The following is a 17,678-nucleotide window of genomic DNA, read 5'->3' on the forward strand; positions in this document are numbered from 1 at the left end:
TATATATATATATATAAATGTTCACCACTCCTATGGTTGCTGTGCTCTGCCCTGCTAATATAAGTCGAGTAAGTAACCTAAGGTATGTTGGGAAGTAGGATTTTAAATAATTGCTTCATTAGAAAAACCAAAACGGTGGTGGTGAAGGCCTCACCCATAAACATAATGAAAGTACAAAGAAAGACTGACAAATGTACTGCAGGAAATAATATTACGAACAGTAGTCACAGTACACCGACCCTATGACTTCTGTACACTGACCCTATGACCTCTGATACCTCTCACCCCCAAAATCACCCTCCCCTGAAATAAAAATACAAAACAATTAAAGCGCATATAAAACACAACAGATAGCAACTTTTTAGAAAATAAAACACCAAACATAATATAAAGGAACATTTTGTAAAATGCAGAAAGGGCCTGGTGGATGATGTGCACGCTTGCATCCCTTTTCCCCTCACCCAGCGGTTTTAGTGTCATCATGTTATGGGAAAGTCCTTAATGTGGACAGACAAAGGCACTTAGTGAATTTATGCTATAACAGTTTTTTTTAAATTATTAAATCAGTGCATTTGCATAAAAAGGGGAAAGTCTGTCCTTCACTGGCGAGTAATTAGGTCTCTTGAGAGGCCTTTAGGGTAATGGGTAGTAGTGAAGTCTCTCAAGGGACTGCGACTTGGAAAGGACTTCCTGGAACATTCTGGTCTCCCCACTTGACAATGAGGATGTAGTCTCCTTTGTCCTTTACTGTATAGGTCACATTGTACAATCGATTTCCCATGTGCTTCACATAGACTTCCTCACATGGTGTCTTTGGCCCATGGACACCAACCATTAGCATGTTTGTACCTGTGAGAGAGCAATGATAAAAGTTTTAGGAAAATATTCAACACTGTGATAATACTCTAAACTAAATTTGAAAAAGCTAGTTTCCATGATACTCTCCGACACTCCTCTCCTGCACATACTGCCTGCTGTCATACCCTCCACACGCTTTTTCTGGACATGCAGCCTGCTGTCACAGCCACATACCTTAGCTCACAAAATAGTGTGATTTTAAAAATACATACACATTCAGAAAGTATAACTGTTCTTTACAGCCTACGATGTTTTAATAAAAGCGACTGTATGCATTAAAAAGAAATATACACAGAATCCTTAAACATTAAATAGACAGTAATATAAATCTAAATATCATTTTACACACAATTGAATTGTGTTTCTCTCTTACCTGCTTTACTGCAGTCTACAGTAAAAGTGTTCTTCTGACCAACAAATGCTTTTGAAAGTCCAGGGCCCCTGGACACTACTTTGGAGGCATCTGATGTAAATTTAGGTACTGCCATACCATAACCTCCCACAGAAGCTGAGGATTTGGTGACTGTTTCCACCAGCACTGTAGATGTTTCATGGAGACTGTGACCACCTGATATCCGAGCACCTGTTGAAGGAAAGATGAAATGTGAGATGATATACTGACAGACTTAGTGAAAGCTACTCATCTTCTTTCATAGAGATTTTCAAAATAAACTTGCAAGAGCCAGTTTTATTAGAATTGTATTTCAACACATTATACTTTGGTGTTCTCTAACTCACCAGTCACCCTGGCCTTGAAAGGACTTCCCACTATATGTTGGGGCCCTCCATATCTGATGGAGATTAGGTAGTTTCCAGGTGCCATGGGAGTATATGAGACTTTATAGCCCTCAGGAGAATCTTGGCAATCCAACTTCACCTTGGAAGGCCCATCAATTGTCATTGACAAAGAGCCAGCCCCAGCGTTCAGGGTGCTGACTATAAATTCAGAGGGTCTCCCTGCGTAAGGAGCACAGTAGGGAAGACATGGTTAGGGCTCCTGTCGGTATTGGTAGCAAAGAACTTTTCATGGTGTTTCATTCACCACTTATGTTATAGTTGTCATTGAATGCATGGTGTTATGATGGGTAGCTTCTATGGTTGTTAAAAAGGAAGGTTATAAGAGGGCTTTTTGTTAGCTACTAATCTACACATGAAAGTTATAAGGCAGAATTGGCACAGAAATGAAAAGGCTTGAGTGTTAGAGCGCAGCTACAAAATGCATGTTACATCTTTAGCATGATTTCCTATTAAATGACTCGGTGATATGGCTGAATAAGCCAAGGTTCTTAAACAAACAAAAGACTGTAACATGAGTTCGTTTTATAGACTTACCTGTGACTCCACCTTCAAGGCCTTGTCCATATGCTGTAACAAGACCTGGATCACCAGCCTGACTTTGCTCTCCTACACGAATCTTGAAAGGACTGCCAGGGATATGACGCCCATTAAATTTCACATCAATAGAGTGCACTCCATTTTCATGAGGAATGAAACGGATTGAGTATTTATCTAAGGTAGAATAGAAAACACATTGTGGTCATGCAAATGAAAATATAAAAAGGTAATGTTGCATTTTTGAGTAACTTTACGTACCACTATCCACCTCAGACACGTAACACTCTTCCACCACCCCAGATGGTGTGTGCACTTTGGCCTCAATTACTCCACGAGCTCCATTCAACTGCACTGCAAATGAAGCTGGTTGGTTTACCTTCAGTCCTGTCTCCTGTAAGATAGCATAGGTTATTAAAAATAGAGTAATAGGTGCAGCACAGTTCAAATATGAAGATGTATGAAGATAATGTTTTGATAAGTAATTCTAGCATTTAAATATATTATTTTAAAAGATATACAGTATATTGTACAAAGCATTAACTACATAAAGCAAGTCATAGGAAAAGTTTGTTTGGAGCTTTCTACCTGTAGACTGGTGACAGTTAATCTGCGGGCATCATCGGAACGTGAGGCCACTGGTACCACAAAGGGACTGTCAGGGATGTGTTCATCATTAAATTTAATGGACACCTCATAGTCACCTGGGTAACAATATAAGGAATAATATTAATTAGGACATCTACTTTCACTGCCTATGGAATTTGAAGTGTTAAATACCACTTAACAAAATGCAATACTGCTTACTGATAAAGCCAAATTTGCATAAGGAACTATAAGATTACACATTTGCACAAGTTATCATGCAATGTATTTAGTAAATGCTTTTATAATACTAGGACCCTAAAGTTGTTACTTGACTTACAAAAATGTATGTACTCACCGGCTTCCTGCACAATGTAAGAGACACCACAAGACCCATCCTTGCGATCCTCAAAAGAGATCTCTGCTTTACTTGGACCTTCTACCGCAATGGACAAACCTCCAGCCCCAGCTTCTCGTGTCCATATGCTGAACTCAGCTGTGGGGATTAAAAGTGTTAAATCACCAGAAACATGCAACATATTTAAGAGCTTTGTTTATTGTGTTTATGCTTGTGTTTATTGTCACTACTCCTTACCTGCAACACCTGCAACTCCCCTTTCCAAACCAGTGCCTCCAGCCCTGACCTTGTGGGCTCCACCTTCACCCATGGGCCCAACTGTAAACTGGAAAGGACTGCCTGGGACATGTTGACCTCTATACTTGACGCTAACGGTGTGAGCGCCCATCTCCTGTGGCACAAAGCGCACACTGTATGTGCTATCTTCACCATCAATAATCTCAGCATCTGCTGTCTTTCCAGAGGGACTAGTCACTTGAGCTGTCATATCCTGGGATCCTGATTCACCTGGAAGATAAAATATTTTGATTATAAAGTCCTTCTTTCATACAATTTTTGTTTAAAATTGTTGTAGAGAATTCTGCTATTACCTTCTTGTCGTGTAATACCGCCAAAAGAGCCCAGACTCTCCCGGCCCAGGAAGTCACCAAAGACATTGTGGAAAGGATCACCGCCAACCTGTGTAGATTCCTCCACACGTACTTCTCTTTTTGTTTCACCTCCCCGAGTCTTACTGATCTCGGTACGTTCAGTACGTGTGTATGTGTGACTGCTGCGTGTGAAGGTTCGAGTGAGGCGTTCTTGGGCTGAGACCATCTGGAACCAGTTGCCTTTAGAGAAAGAGACAACAAATAATCAATTTAGTGAAGACAATATATACACTCTTCATTAATTTGCTTTCAAGTATAAATTGTTGTCTCAATTAGAATTAGCATGTTTTTTTTTTGTGTGTGTGTATGCAAAATCACTCATATGGGGTTTTTTTTCATATTAAAGAGTTTGAAGACACGCAAACTTGAAATCTGCCCTACTGGTAACTGGTTTCATTGGTAGTATGTCTATATACCTGGAATCTTCAGATTGAGGTCACATGTGCTGCCAATGCTTGCAATGGATGGGGCCTGGCGTCTTCTCGTAATGCTTTCCTTTAAACGTCCTTCTCCTGTAACCTTTACCATAAATGGGCTTCCTGTAAATTGAAGATTTAAGATTTAAGGATTCTGAACTCCATGCAAAAATATTTGTCAGTTGACTTTTAAGATTTAATGAACCACAAAAAAAATATAATAAAATGTGTCTGCAGAAATTCAGCTAATCACTGTAATAAAACCATTAGTGAACTGAAAAAAAGTTTTCGATAATGTAAATGATCAAATAGCACATAAAAATAAAAATGTCACAACTAACGCTTAGTAAATTAGTAAAAAATAAGTTTGGATATTCCAGGTATGTGAGGGTTTATAATTATTGTATCTTTTTAGCCGATTGTGCACTCCTAATATTTAAAAGAAACTAAATTCTCCTGCTCTATGTAACTATGTGGTATTAACAGGAAGTAGTCATAGCTATTGCTACCAGACCCATGGCCAGTTTGGTCCCTCCTAAAAACTTGATTTTTCCCCCTACCAATGGAAGCTCCAATAGGATGCATTTAAATTAGACTTTCACGCTCCTCCTTTTTCATACTGTGTGAAGCATTAATATTGAGATGATGTCATGTGGCCCAGATTCACATTTACGGCAAAGCGGGGCATAGCTTCAGTGTAACATGTTACTGAGATATAAAAAATGTTATGATTTATGTATGTACCAATGCACACTCACCTGGTACATGCTTTTCTGCAAACTTGATATTTATAATGTATGTGCCAGGCTCAGTCGGACAATAAGACACTTTGCATGTTCCATCTTCCACATCCTCACAGTTTATATCCACTTTGCTTGGACCTTCAATGGATAAACCTAAACCTCCATACCCTAGTAATGAGAGTCACATGTAGTCACCAGAAGCAGATAAGTAGCTGAAATGAGGTAGTAATAAAACAAGTATGTATTTATACAAATGTATTTGTACCTGCATTCCTGGTATCCACTATGAATTCAGACACCTCAAAAGTGATACCCTCAAGCAATCCTTTTCCTGACACTTTCACCCTACTTGCATCTCCAATCTCAGACTGTCCAACAATTATCTTGAATGGGCTGTTAGTGACATGTTTTCCATTCTTCTTCACGCTCACTACGTGCTCTCCTACTTCTTTTGGAGTGAAGGAAATTCCTGCAGTAGAAGTGAACAAGTACTTGAAGGTGATTACCCAATATATAAAATGTACAATGCTGAATGTGTAATGTTACTGAAAATGTATCTTTAGCTGCAAGAATTAAGATAAGGTCAATGTAGGATTCCAGTGGAACAAATGCAGTTACTTAAGTTGTAAGACTTAAAATTGAATCTTAGTTTCTCTCTATGTTCATTTACCAATGTGCCTGTTTGGCAGCCTCTTAAGTAAACATGGCTCTTCAAGACCAGATGAAGCCCTGATACTGGCCGTCAGCTGGCTCAGATCTGTCTCTGTGATCTTGAGGGATACATCTGTTGAAGTCCCCACATTCAGTTGAGAAGTCCTCATGGAATCATCACCTATTAATATAAAAAACAACATTAATGAACTCCCCAATTTGTGTTTATTGAAATACTACATTTTATTTTGATTAGAAAATTTTAAAACTATAAATGATAAGGAAGCAATCTTTATTTTTTACCATGTGATGAAAATTTTATAAATGCACTATGTTCTAAGGCCTACAACCTTTTTTAAATGCACTCATCTCCTCATTAACTTACCAGTTATCTTAGCTGTAAAAGGACTGCCTGCAATATGCTTGTCATCAAAGCGCACAATTATGTTGTAGTCTCCAGGGGCTGTGGGCATGTAAGACACAGTGCAGGTACCATCCTTATTGTCTTTGCAGGTGATCTCAGCCTTTGAGGGACCCTCCACAGCCAGTGATAAGCCACCTGTTAAATGACTTTCAGTTATTTTGTTCTTCATCAAATGGTAAATTCTGATAACATAAGGTCACAAAATTCAAGAAAAAAAAAAGCACACAGTAAAAACATACCTTCTCCAGCATCCTTAGTGATAATAGTGAAAGTGGCTGGCTTGTTTACCATTCCATGACTAAGCCCTGGTCCATAAGCACTCACATGTCTGCTGTTAATGGCATCTACATAAAACTGCAGTGGGCTGCCTGAAATTAGAATGACAATTTATAACATTACTATCATTTCCAGTTTGGCAAAATGTTCCAAATGTGGCCTTAATATCATTAACATGGTGGAGTTTACTGAAGTGACTAGTCACACAATTTATTGTGTACAGATTTTCAAATCCCTTAGTAGATCAGCCCAGCAATAGTGCCCATGCATATGTGCATTATTTACCAGCCATAATGAAATACTCCATATTACTGTAATATTAATATTGTTATTGAAATGACCTAACGTTTTCTACGGTATCAAAGAGAATAAAGACGTGCATGGGCTATATCATTAAAATTACAAAATACACAAATATGTGATTGTAAAGTGAGACCCTGCCAAGAAGAGATAACAATCTAAAACTAAAACACCTTGCAATTTAAAAATAAAAAATAAATTTCCTGAAGGCTATCATCTTTATATCAGAGTTACACACATACTTTATTAGTCATACATGAATAAGTTACCTGGAATGTGATTTCCATCATACTTTATGTCCATCTCATGTAATCCTTTCTCCACTGGAGCAAATTTGACAGTAACGGTTCCATCCTTGTTATCAGTAATGTTGGGCCGAGCAGTCTTGCCAGAAGGCATACGGACTTCCCCTACACTCAGGGAGAAAAGAAAGACAACCCATTAGTATAGCATAACACATAAACACCCAAGAACAACTCATATGTTATATGTAGATCAGTAAACATACATGTACATGTAAATGTACAGTATGTACCTTCTGCCATGAAAAGTATAAAGAAAAATAATGCCTTTTGTACTCATTTAAATCTAATAGTAATTTGGTGGTGTCACAGATGATTAATTTCACAAATTCAAATGTAACGTCATCATCTATGAACTGCTTGTAAAGATCAAAATATTATAAATGGTCATGAGTATTTTGTAAGGAGTTTTGTGCTGAATACTCCAGTCCAGGTCAAATGGATCTGCAATTTTCAATGTGCAGTTTCATTGTACTGAGAATACAGGATATGGGAGTATACAGTATATTGCCCTATATGGGGCGGTTGAGAGTGCTCTACTGCATGAACCAAAGCTGAGTTGTGAAGAACCCATTGCTGGACATAAGCAGTAGTTTAAATTTGCATTCCTTAGTGGCATAACAGTTAAGAAAATGCCAGGGTGTAAAAGGCCCCAGGGTGTGCTGTACTCATAGTACTGTACCTGTAATTTCTCCTTTCTGCACAGTGAAAGGAATGACCAGGTTGAATGGCCTGAGCATGGTGTCCAAATTATCCACTGGAGCAACTGGCTCTTCAGTAGCCTATAAAGGTCAGAAAAGTACTAGAAGTTAGCTAAACAATAAAGACATAAAAGTGAATCAATGCCAAAGTATAAAGACGTTACATCACGTACATCAGAAGGAGACTATTACTGTATGAGTAAATGGAAAAGGAAAGAAAAGATAACTATTTTCATTGCAAATTAAACAGTTAAATCTGGACAGCTGAAAACATATGTTGGAAAAAAATATTGAGTAATAAAAGTCAGCAGCATTCTGATGATAAACATAAAAAGATTAGTAAAAGAGCAATGTAAAGTGAGGAGTAATGTTGTCTGTAAGTCTTCATATTACATTAGGGAGTTATATCCCTTCCCGTGTCTTATTCCTCCTAGATCATCAGAATGGGAGATCCAGTGCTAAACAGGTTGGTCATAAAGTAAGCTCCCTGAACCAAACAGGATTATGTTAAAACTGCAGATAGTTCAGCCAACTGTATTTTTTATGTGTTGCTAATTTTGCATTGCTGTGAAAAGTAACATTTCACTTGAACCAAGTATATTTTATACAGAGGCTAATTGTATTTTAAATATACGAGTACTGGGTTTTAATAGGGTATAGAAGAAGCAGTAAGATCAGCTGCATAGAGGAAATGAAATAATGTGCAGAGTTCAGAGTTGTAGAGTAACAGGGCAGCATAATTGCAGGGATATCTTTGTTTTATACCCAATGAGTTGGATAGCCAGGAAGGTGTGCAGCGTAGGGCTGATGTAGCTGCACAGTGTCGCATGGTTCCTCTATGATGGGAATGGTGTCACAAGCCTGGCAGAAGGGAGGGAAGGCATTAAATACATAAAAGGGAACAGACTGATTACATGGGGAGTGCTGTATTCCAGATAGTTTCTGATTTTGTATTGGAAACTTACCACCACATGGAAGGGACTGTTGGGAATCTGTTCCCCACCAAAGCGGATGGTAATCACATACTTTCCAGGTTCAGGTGCTGTATAGTAGATATCAAAAGTGCCATCTTGATTTTCCACCACATCCACATCAAGCTCTGCTCCATCAGGTGTGGATACCTTGCAGGTCACTTTTCCCTTTCCTGCAGCTTTAGCATCTACTGTGATGACAGTTTCTTCTCCGATCTGAATGGTGGGTCCAAGACAGGCTCCTAATGGCCAAGAGGAGGGATGTTATTTGCAAGTCAGGAGCTACTGAAGTGTTAATATTTAAGGTACAGCTCACCTGATCCATGTCCCCCAATAGACACTGTGGAAACAAAAGAGAATACAACATTTATATTGGAAACTGTAGATGTAAAAATTTAATCCTCAGATCACACAGCTAAAAAATAGCCAATACCACCACTCACCTGTCACTAAACACTTGCTGGCATCTCCAGTGGGTACTGCAAGAATACGGAAAGGGGAGTAGGGAATTTCATCTCCACCATACTTAATCGTAATAGTGTATCTTCCTGCCATGTCAGGTACATAGGATACTGTGTAGGTACCATCACCATTTCCACGAATATTGGCTTTCTTTGGCTTTCCTTCTGGGTCCTTAGAGATAAAAAAAAAGCATCCTGATATTAGTGTGATCAAAGCTTCTGAATAATATTTGCTTTGTAAACCCGTATTAGTCTTTAAATCGCTCATTCTGATTTATAAAACCTGCAGCACAAGGAAAATAGGGCCATTGCTAATGTTTTCTTTTTTCTGTTATCTTCTGTATAAAAGTCAATCATAGAGTCTTGATAGGCAGTTCCACTTTTTTATATTATCTTTTTATAAGCCCTATCATGCGAAAATCTAGCAAGTGCATATAGTTTCCCAAGGCCATTCATAAAATTAAAATATATTGTACCAGCTTTGTAATTAATCAGTTATCATAACCTTCCCAACCAAGGTCACCAAAACTGTAACTGGCTTATGCAGCAAAGAAGTATGAATAGCAACGGTACTGTGCAGAGTGAAATTATCCATTTCACGGAACCAGGTTCCAGTTTAGTGAAATTAATTTAGTAAAAGCGTATTATTGATTGCTTGTTCAGGCTTACTGTGCTTTGCTCTTTGCCTTACTGAATAAAACAAGTCAGTGTCTCTCCAACTTTTCCAGTCATGTCCTAAAGATGGCAAGGTACGCTTTCTGTCAGTAAAATATCATATGACAAAGCTGTGTGACTCATTAATGCCTGTGTGAATATTTTACCCTTGCCAGATGGTGACAGTTTGCTGAGGATTAATGCTTATACTGGGTTCCAGCTTCTCCATTACATTCCCACCTATTTAATTTAAACCATCAGTATTTCTCTGATTTAGTTGTATATGTCAAATATGACACCACCAAAACCACTCAAAATGTATGAGTTAGTTTGGCATACAGAAAGTATAACAAACAAAATATTCACTTGAAATGTAAAGAGTAGAAGAGGAAAATTTAAATATTCCTGTAAAATGAATTTAGGTGAAAGTGGATCTTTAACTTATGGAGCAAGATCACATTGCACAGCAGACTGAGACCGTGCAGAAATAACCTTTAGTTTTTAAAATTACAAATTGTATACAAAGTATAAGCAGAGTATACAGAGTATACAATTGTATACAAAGTAAAAGCAAAGTATTAGCAGTAGAAAATCAGCTATACTAAATGTTTTTATTTGAAACCCCAATTCTAGCAGAAAGCTGTGCAAAAGCTGTATGAAGTCAACAGTTATAATGCTTCCCCATGCCTAACGTTCGAGATCATTTATTTTACATGGCTGCATCTAGAGTGAACTTTGCAATTAAATAGTAATATTTCATATACACTGATGGATTTACTAAAATATATAACATTATCTCATACAATAACAGTTATGGCGTATTTTGTTACATTTATGTATTCTGTGTATTTACCTAATACTAATACATAACTCACCAAAACAATGTCTCCATTCTGCCACTAGATGGTGATTTTCTTCCTGTTCTCACCAAACCCTAAATATGAATGAGCTCATTCTAACGGGATGTACAAATCTTTCAGCTGCTCGAGAAGCATACTAGGGGTCATTTGTTTTTATAAATATACCATATGGACACGGCTAATGTTTCTAGATAAGCAGAGGTTTTAACCAGCTCATGGCAAAAAAGAAGGTTTATTGTGTAAATGTAAATAGTTGATACTCTGAAAGCATACATTGTACATATGTAGTTCTGGTAAAAGTAAAAGTTTGCTTTTGTTGAGGTTACATACAAAGTTAGTCAAGTAATCATGTTGTTGCTTTCGGATGGGCTGTATACATAGCAGTAAGATGTCCTTACCAGAATCTGAACAGTAAGTAGTCCCTCGCCTGCATCCCGAGCATCAATGGTGAATTCCACAGGTAAGCTGGCTGGTATACCTGCTGAGTTGAGACCTGGACCGCTAGCACGTACTTTGCTTGCATCGTGAGTTGGCAGAACTTTGATTTTAAAGGGGCTATAAATTAAAATTGATTTAGTTGTATCTCCTACACCATTTCTTTTACAGTGTTATTAAACACAGGCTCAGGAATTAGGCTATTCTTACCTTCTAGGTACCTCCTGGTCTGCATATCTAATAGATACAGTGTATGGTCCATCTGTAGCTGGGGTGTAGTTTACTGTGTGAGTTCCATCACCGTTGTCTCTTACATCAACTGGCTCTGCAAGACCTACAGCAAGAGACATAAATGAATCCTTTTTTTCTGCAAAAGTCTTATTTTATCATATATACACAAACATATATAATTTTTTTTGTGTTCATTACCTGATGGTCCTTGCACCAACACTTCTAATGGTGCAAGTCCAGCCTTGCTACAGTCTACAGTAAAGGTCTGTGGGACATGTGCTCTCACACCAGCTCCCAAACCAGGACCTGAACACTTCACTTTGCTAGGATCCACAACTTCCTTCACTGGCACACGGAAAGGGCTTCCTGCAAAAGTCAAAAGACTGGCTATTACTCAAGTCCACATTGTGTTGCCTGTGTATGCATATAACTAACAAGCTACCTATACAATGCAATAGAAGCAGGCAAGTTATAGTACCTGGGATTGGTCGCCCACCAAATGTAATGTTGACATCATATTCTCCTGGGGTGAAAGGGATGTACTCTACACTACAGCTGCCATCCTTATTGTCCTTACATGACATTTTTGCTTCAGATGGGCCTTCAATTGCAAGGCCAAGACCCCCAGTGCCAGCACCCCTGAGCAATACAAGAAAAATATTGTTAATAGGGAAGTCTTCAGAAAATATTCAAAATGCAGGGCACAGGAAACTGTACATTACAGTATGACTGATATTTATTCATGCTCACCTGGTCTCAACTGTGAACCGATTGGACTTGTTGAGCAGTCCACCTTCTAGCCCTGGACCATATGCTCGCACGCGGGATGGATCACAGCCCTCTGTGACACCAACACGAAATGGGCTCTTAGGCACAGGTACATCATTATATAAAACTTCTACCAATTGAATCCCTGTCATAAAAAAGAGAAGACTGTAAAAAATGCCCATTAAGGACAACTGGTAGTATTTTTATGAGACACATTGTTGCACATCTACCATATTGTTGGTTTTAGTACTATTCACAAACCTCTTAAGCATTGACTAGGAGAGGCCACAGATAAAAGACTGTAGTGAATAATCTGCAGTAGCATGGACAGGCATTTTGGCTTGATCCCAGATTGCCTCCAATATGCTGAAGGCTCTTTGTTTACTGCACATTTATTAATAACAATATCTCATAAACTGCAGTAATTTGTCATTTAGTAAAGTTAACTACCATTTAATGTAAGTAGGCAAAACACACTAAAAGTCATTTGTAATTAAGGGTTATCACTTTTTTTTCACTGAAGCATACATAACACAAGGAAGTCAAAGTTACATTTGTAAACTGGATTAATAATGGGATGATCGGTTTGCAGTTGACTATGGGTTGGGGGGTTGGGCAAAGGTTGATATTACAGCATTACAAAGCTAGTGATACATATGCCTGGATCTTACCATCTTCATACGCTGTATACTGCACATGATAGGTTCCATCTCCATTGTCAGAGATAAAGCTTTCGGTGACAGCACCTGAAGGACTGATGATACGAGTGGTGACATGGCTGCCACCTGTCTTGGTTAGGGAGCGAGCATCAACAGTAAACTCTGTGGCGACTTCACGCAGAACACCTAAAACAGGGGAAGGAAATAAGATTACATCAGATTAACCATGCACATATCTTGCATAATTGTAAAAATACTGTTCATATTACTATATGTACAAACATAGTTTATTAGATATTGCTGAGCTTAAAATAATGAATACCAAAATGTATTAGTAGTAGTAAAACAGCAGTGTGTGTGTTGATTTGAGTTTAGAATGTAATAATAGTGCTAGGTCATCCTTCTTACTAACAAATTCTTAGCAAACCAATATATTCTTCTTAAAGGTTCAGCTCACAGTGAATATAGCAAACACTATACGTAATTTTTAGGGAAGATCATTAAATACATTGAGCAAATATATATTTTACTATTTGATTTCCTCTAATCACTTACCTCTGGGTTCTACTCCTGGACCAAACACCTTTACTCCACTGGTATCCACTGCTGGCTCAACATTTACACGGACAGGGAATTTAGGTACTGCGTGTCCTCCATATTTAATTGTGATTGTGTAAGCCCCAGGACAAGATGGGATGTAGGTAATACTATAGGTCCCATCGCTATTATTTTGGATCAGCACTTCAGCCTTTGCACCGGAATCTGAGAGAATCTCAATGGTGAGTTCAGCATCACCAGCTTTTGAGCAGTCCACAGTGAATGTGGCCACTTCTCCGGCTTTCCCTCTTTCTAAGCCAGGTCCACTGGCTGTCACTTTGCTGGGATCAAACACAGGTCGAATATCAGCCTTGAAAGGTGAACCAGGAATGTGGGCATCTGCAAATAAGATGTTGATAGAATATTCCCCTGGTTCTGTGGGAAGGTAGGATACTGAACAGGAGCCATCTCCATTATCTTGGCACTCAATCTTGGCCTCGCATGGTCCTTCAACAGTTAGACCAAGACCTCCAGTACCAGCTCCTTTGGTGTCAATTGCAAATGGTGCTGGCTTGCCCACAAACCCACCCTTGAGGCCTGGTCCATAAGCACGAACCTGTGAAAGACATAAAATATATTTTGATAGCATAATTAATAATATATTATGTTAATAAAAGCATTAAAATCAGAAATGCTATATATTATTACTAGGATGGCCTTAGTGGAAATTAATATAAATTTTTTTTTTACATTTAGTGCAAGATTAGAAATGAAAGAAAAAAGTTACACTCATGATATTTTTGTAAATATTCGCAGGATGCTATACATGTTCTGTAACTAATACAGAAATCCTTTAAATGTGTATATTGTGTGCTCTGCAATTCAGTCAGAAATAAAATAATTTAGCAAACATATACAGTGTGTCTTCCAAAATTCAAACCTGTAAGCGGTGTTAGCATTGCAGCCACATCTGGATATTAATAGTAAGACTAAAAAGGATTTGTTGCTGATATCATTACCTCCTCCCCACTCTCTTCAGTTAAGGCAATGGAACTCCCCAGACATACGAGAATACTTATGGGAAGTTAATAAAACAGACTGATCTAGACATGTCTATTTATTTTCCACAAAAGCCAATATAGCACCATGTGCTTCATATTTCTTTACCTCTTTTTGGTATGTATTGGTAGAGAGGAAAGTCCTTTACTGAGGTCCAAATGAGAAGTTATGTCTGTGAACATCGGGCTGTATTTAAAGCTTTGCTGCTATGAACTTCACACATAGATCAATGAGATCATCTGTGCATTAGTGTGACTGGACAGCTCACTCATTCTGTCCCACAGCAACTGACACTTGGCAGTTGTCTTAATTCTGCTGTGTTGCTCATTTTCACTTTTCTGCCAAAATGCATATTATATATGAAAAGCAGTGAATAAGAAACGGTGAGATGTATATCCTTTATTGCTAAATGTATTATTTTTTTCTCTGCAGCCGGTTTGTGGCTCTAAGCTATAGGCTTATGTAAACAGAGATATGTATCCCCCTCCTCTCTGAATGATCTGGCCTGACATTAACCCCTCATCTTGCAAAAACAACAATGAGAAACACATGGATGAAAAACATTGGTGTGCCAGGACTAAGGAAGACATAGAGCAGGGGTAGAAGGATAAACAAAGAATCTGAAAGTTCCTCTTAGGTAATGCAAAGATATAAAGGAGAAGAGTAACATAGACTGTATAATGTGAAAAAGAGCAGAACCTAAATAAACTAAGATTGATTGTAACAGAAAATGAATGCTTTGATTGCAATATGAACTGAAAAATTAGTCATAGAAGGTTTAAGCATGTAAGAATGAAGGAAAGCAGTAGCAGATAATAAAGGAATAAAGCACTGAATTGAAGATTCCTGTCTTTACTTACCTTGGAAGGATCGGGAGGCATGACAGCCTCCACTGTGAATGGGCTTCCTGGCACAGGATGGCCATCATAGGTAATGTCAACCTTGTATGGTCCCTCCTCAGGAGGCATGTATTTTACAGTATGAATCTCGCTAGTGACACCAGTTTCCACCTTGCAAGGAATTGGACGCCGTGATGGAGATGTAATCTTTACATCAACTATTCCTTGACCTCCTGCTCCACTGGTATTAATGGTAAACTCTTGATCCTTCCCAACATCCACCTCTGAATAAGAAAATATATTTGATGTTCAGGAAATAGGTAAACATGGGTTAAAGTCTAACATAACTATTCAGTCACATATATTATTGAACTGAAAAACATGCGGCTACTCACTGTTGTTGAGCCCTTGTACTTTAACTTTGCCCAGGTCAAGAGGAGGTGCCACAGTAACAATAAATGGACTCTTAGGTATGGGATCTCCTCCATAGGTGACTGATACGGTTATATTACCCTGTGAAACGGTAAAGAACATGATTGTGCTATCCAGCCAGGGTTTAAGATTATAATGTGCAATGTAGGTAAAATAGGAATACCACTGACTTAAACAAACCATTATAAGTAATGCAGGAACATTTAACATTTAAATTATAGATGATAAACATACCTGTTGAATGGCTGTATACTTCACAGTGAATGAATAGTCATGGTTATCAATTATTTCAAAATCTTGCACAACTTCACCCTTTATGGTCCCAGTGAATTGAACATCCAATTTGGCTTTTCCAGCACCCTTAGTGTATACAGTGAAGTGAGTGGGCTTTCCGACCTCCACACCTACATCGTATTAAATCAAGAGCACAGTTATTAGCAGTAACTACTTCCTTTATAAGGCAACAGGTATTGATAGTCACTACTTCCTTTACTACTTACATCACAAAGTAGGCAATATACAGTACTTCTAAAATACTTAAAAGAGGTATTGCCTGAGCTGACTTCATAAGTATTGAATATTTTTCACAACATAAAAATATGAATAGATCTTGTATTTTTACACTGTAATCATGGAACCTAGGAACACATTAATGATCTAAAAACTAATCAAAACAAACCAGAAAAAATGACAATGGAAATATCATCCAAGTTTAGAAAAAACAATTTCCTAGCAATACATTCTTTTTAATTGACTGATTCCTTGGGAATCTTAGTAGTCTCACCTGTGCGGTTAAGCCCTGGGCCTTCTGCTCGTACCTTGCTGGCATCATGAGATGGATCTACCTTAACCCGGAAGGGGCTGATTGGTATTTCCTAGTAAAAAAAAAAGTAAAAGGATATGTGTAAAAAATAAAATGAACCTGGAACATAATTTTCAGGAGGAAGAGAACGTGTATCTTCAAATGTGTTTGCATGAGAAAGTTCTTATGAAGTCCACCTATTAGATAAAAAAGCAATATTTATATTTTGTATTCCAGTGATGTACAGTTTGTTATTACCTGGTCAGCGAATAACACCATTATGGTATATCTTCCAGCTCCAGGGGGTGTGTATTTCACAGTGAAAGTGTCATTATCGTTTTTGATGATGTCAAAGTCAATATCGGCTTCAGCTGGTGCCACCACACCAGGTGCACACTTAATGCCAATGCTGACATCACCTGTGAAAAGATATGGTCAGTAGTCTGAATGATATTAATACCGATTCCAAGAAATACCACTTTCCAAGTCAGTCTTACCTTGTCCTGCCTCACTGCAATCAACAGTGAAGTAAGTTGGCTCATTAGCTTTTAGACCTGTCTTTTCTACTCCAGGTCCATAAACTTTAACTTTGTTAGGGTGGCTGCCCTCACCCACTGACACCTAAAATAAGTAATAAGCATTATAAGCACATCTATGTATTCCTGTAGAAAATATACTCATATATGAAAAAATGCATCAAAATACATATAGATTACTATTGGTACCTCAACATTTGGTAGTTGCTCAATAGTGTTTCTGTATAAAAATTGTGCAGAACGACTAGCTCAGCATTCTGCTGATCCCAATTGCAACTCACCCGGTAAGGGCTATTGGGGATATTAACTCCTCCCCATGAGATGATGATAGTGTGTTTGATTGGCTTCATTGGTACATAAACACACACATAAGTATTATCTCCATTGTCTTTAATCTTGATGTCAATTGGTGTTCCCTCTGCATCCTAAGAGAAAACATGAGAAAAAGTTACAGACAGGTATATTTTATAAAAGAAGTCAATGCTCACATATTATACAGGTTCCATATACCTTCATGTTAAAAGACAAGAACATCCAAACATAAAATCAACTCAATAATGACAAAGCGGAACTATGAGAACTCCCAGCGTGGTACCATTCAGCTCATACAATATAAACTGTATATGTACCTGTGCATAGATCTTCAGTTCAGCTGTGCCAGCAGCACGGGCATCAATGGTAAATTCAGCAGGGTGTTGTACTATGCAGCCAGTGGGTTCCAGACCTGGACCATATGCCTTAACCTAGGAAATGGTGAGAAATAGGTAATATAAGCACCATTATATGCAAAGGTTTAAAGCTTCATTTATTTTGTGCATACTTGAACTTCGACCCCCCC

At 38.1% G+C, this 17,678-nt stretch overlaps 1 protein-coding gene across 1 annotated transcript in view; it reads right to left on the reverse strand.

Annotated features, from left to right (window-relative positions):
* Positions 1 to 115: 115 nt before the first annotated feature.
* FLNC (filamin C) overlaps positions 116 to 17,678 on the reverse strand; it is a 62,212-nt gene continuing 44,649 nt past the window's right edge. The window contains exons 14-49 of the mRNA XM_018566026.1: positions 17,470 to 17,583; positions 17,122 to 17,265; positions 16,802 to 16,925; positions 16,563 to 16,723; positions 16,287 to 16,377; positions 15,737 to 15,906; positions 15,466 to 15,583; positions 15,092 to 15,354; positions 13,191 to 13,788; positions 12,648 to 12,821; positions 11,959 to 12,121; positions 11,687 to 11,847; positions 11,407 to 11,574; positions 11,188 to 11,311; positions 10,941 to 11,097; positions 9,011 to 9,200; positions 8,884 to 8,907; positions 8,562 to 8,809; positions 8,362 to 8,457; positions 7,578 to 7,677; positions 6,863 to 7,003; positions 6,257 to 6,385; positions 5,979 to 6,152; positions 5,613 to 5,774; positions 5,208 to 5,411; positions 4,958 to 5,110; positions 4,200 to 4,322; positions 3,724 to 3,963; positions 3,371 to 3,640; positions 3,134 to 3,271; positions 2,779 to 2,894; positions 2,452 to 2,584; positions 2,191 to 2,367; positions 1,597 to 1,815; positions 1,232 to 1,441; positions 116 to 849 (exon numbers count right to left, since the gene is read on the reverse strand). Of these exons, the coding sequence (XP_018421528.1) occupies positions 662 to 849; positions 1,232 to 1,441; positions 1,597 to 1,815; positions 2,191 to 2,367; positions 2,452 to 2,584; positions 2,779 to 2,894; positions 3,134 to 3,271; positions 3,371 to 3,640; positions 3,724 to 3,963; positions 4,200 to 4,322; positions 4,958 to 5,110; positions 5,208 to 5,411; positions 5,613 to 5,774; positions 5,979 to 6,152; positions 6,257 to 6,385; positions 6,863 to 7,003; positions 7,578 to 7,677; positions 8,362 to 8,457; positions 8,562 to 8,809; positions 8,884 to 8,907; positions 9,011 to 9,200; positions 10,941 to 11,097; positions 11,188 to 11,311; positions 11,407 to 11,574; positions 11,687 to 11,847; positions 11,959 to 12,121; positions 12,648 to 12,821; positions 13,191 to 13,788; positions 15,092 to 15,354; positions 15,466 to 15,583; positions 15,737 to 15,906; positions 16,287 to 16,377; positions 16,563 to 16,723; positions 16,802 to 16,925; positions 17,122 to 17,265; positions 17,470 to 17,583 (6,165 nt within the window). The 3' untranslated portion in view covers positions 116 to 661. The remainder of the gene's footprint in view (positions 850 to 1,231; positions 1,442 to 1,596; positions 1,816 to 2,190; positions 2,368 to 2,451; positions 2,585 to 2,778; positions 2,895 to 3,133; positions 3,272 to 3,370; positions 3,641 to 3,723; positions 3,964 to 4,199; positions 4,323 to 4,957; positions 5,111 to 5,207; positions 5,412 to 5,612; positions 5,775 to 5,978; positions 6,153 to 6,256; positions 6,386 to 6,862; positions 7,004 to 7,577; positions 7,678 to 8,361; positions 8,458 to 8,561; positions 8,810 to 8,883; positions 8,908 to 9,010; positions 9,201 to 10,940; positions 11,098 to 11,187; positions 11,312 to 11,406; positions 11,575 to 11,686; positions 11,848 to 11,958; positions 12,122 to 12,647; positions 12,822 to 13,190; positions 13,789 to 15,091; positions 15,355 to 15,465; positions 15,584 to 15,736; positions 15,907 to 16,286; positions 16,378 to 16,562; positions 16,724 to 16,801; positions 16,926 to 17,121; positions 17,266 to 17,469; positions 17,584 to 17,678) is intronic.

This window comes from Nanorana parkeri, unplaced genomic scaffold (assembly GCF_000935625.1).
Source record: "Nanorana parkeri isolate BGI_ZX_2015 unplaced genomic scaffold, ASM93562v1 scaffold26, whole genome shotgun sequence".
Lineage (NCBI taxonomy): Eukaryota > Metazoa > Chordata > Amphibia > Anura > Dicroglossidae > Nanorana > Nanorana parkeri.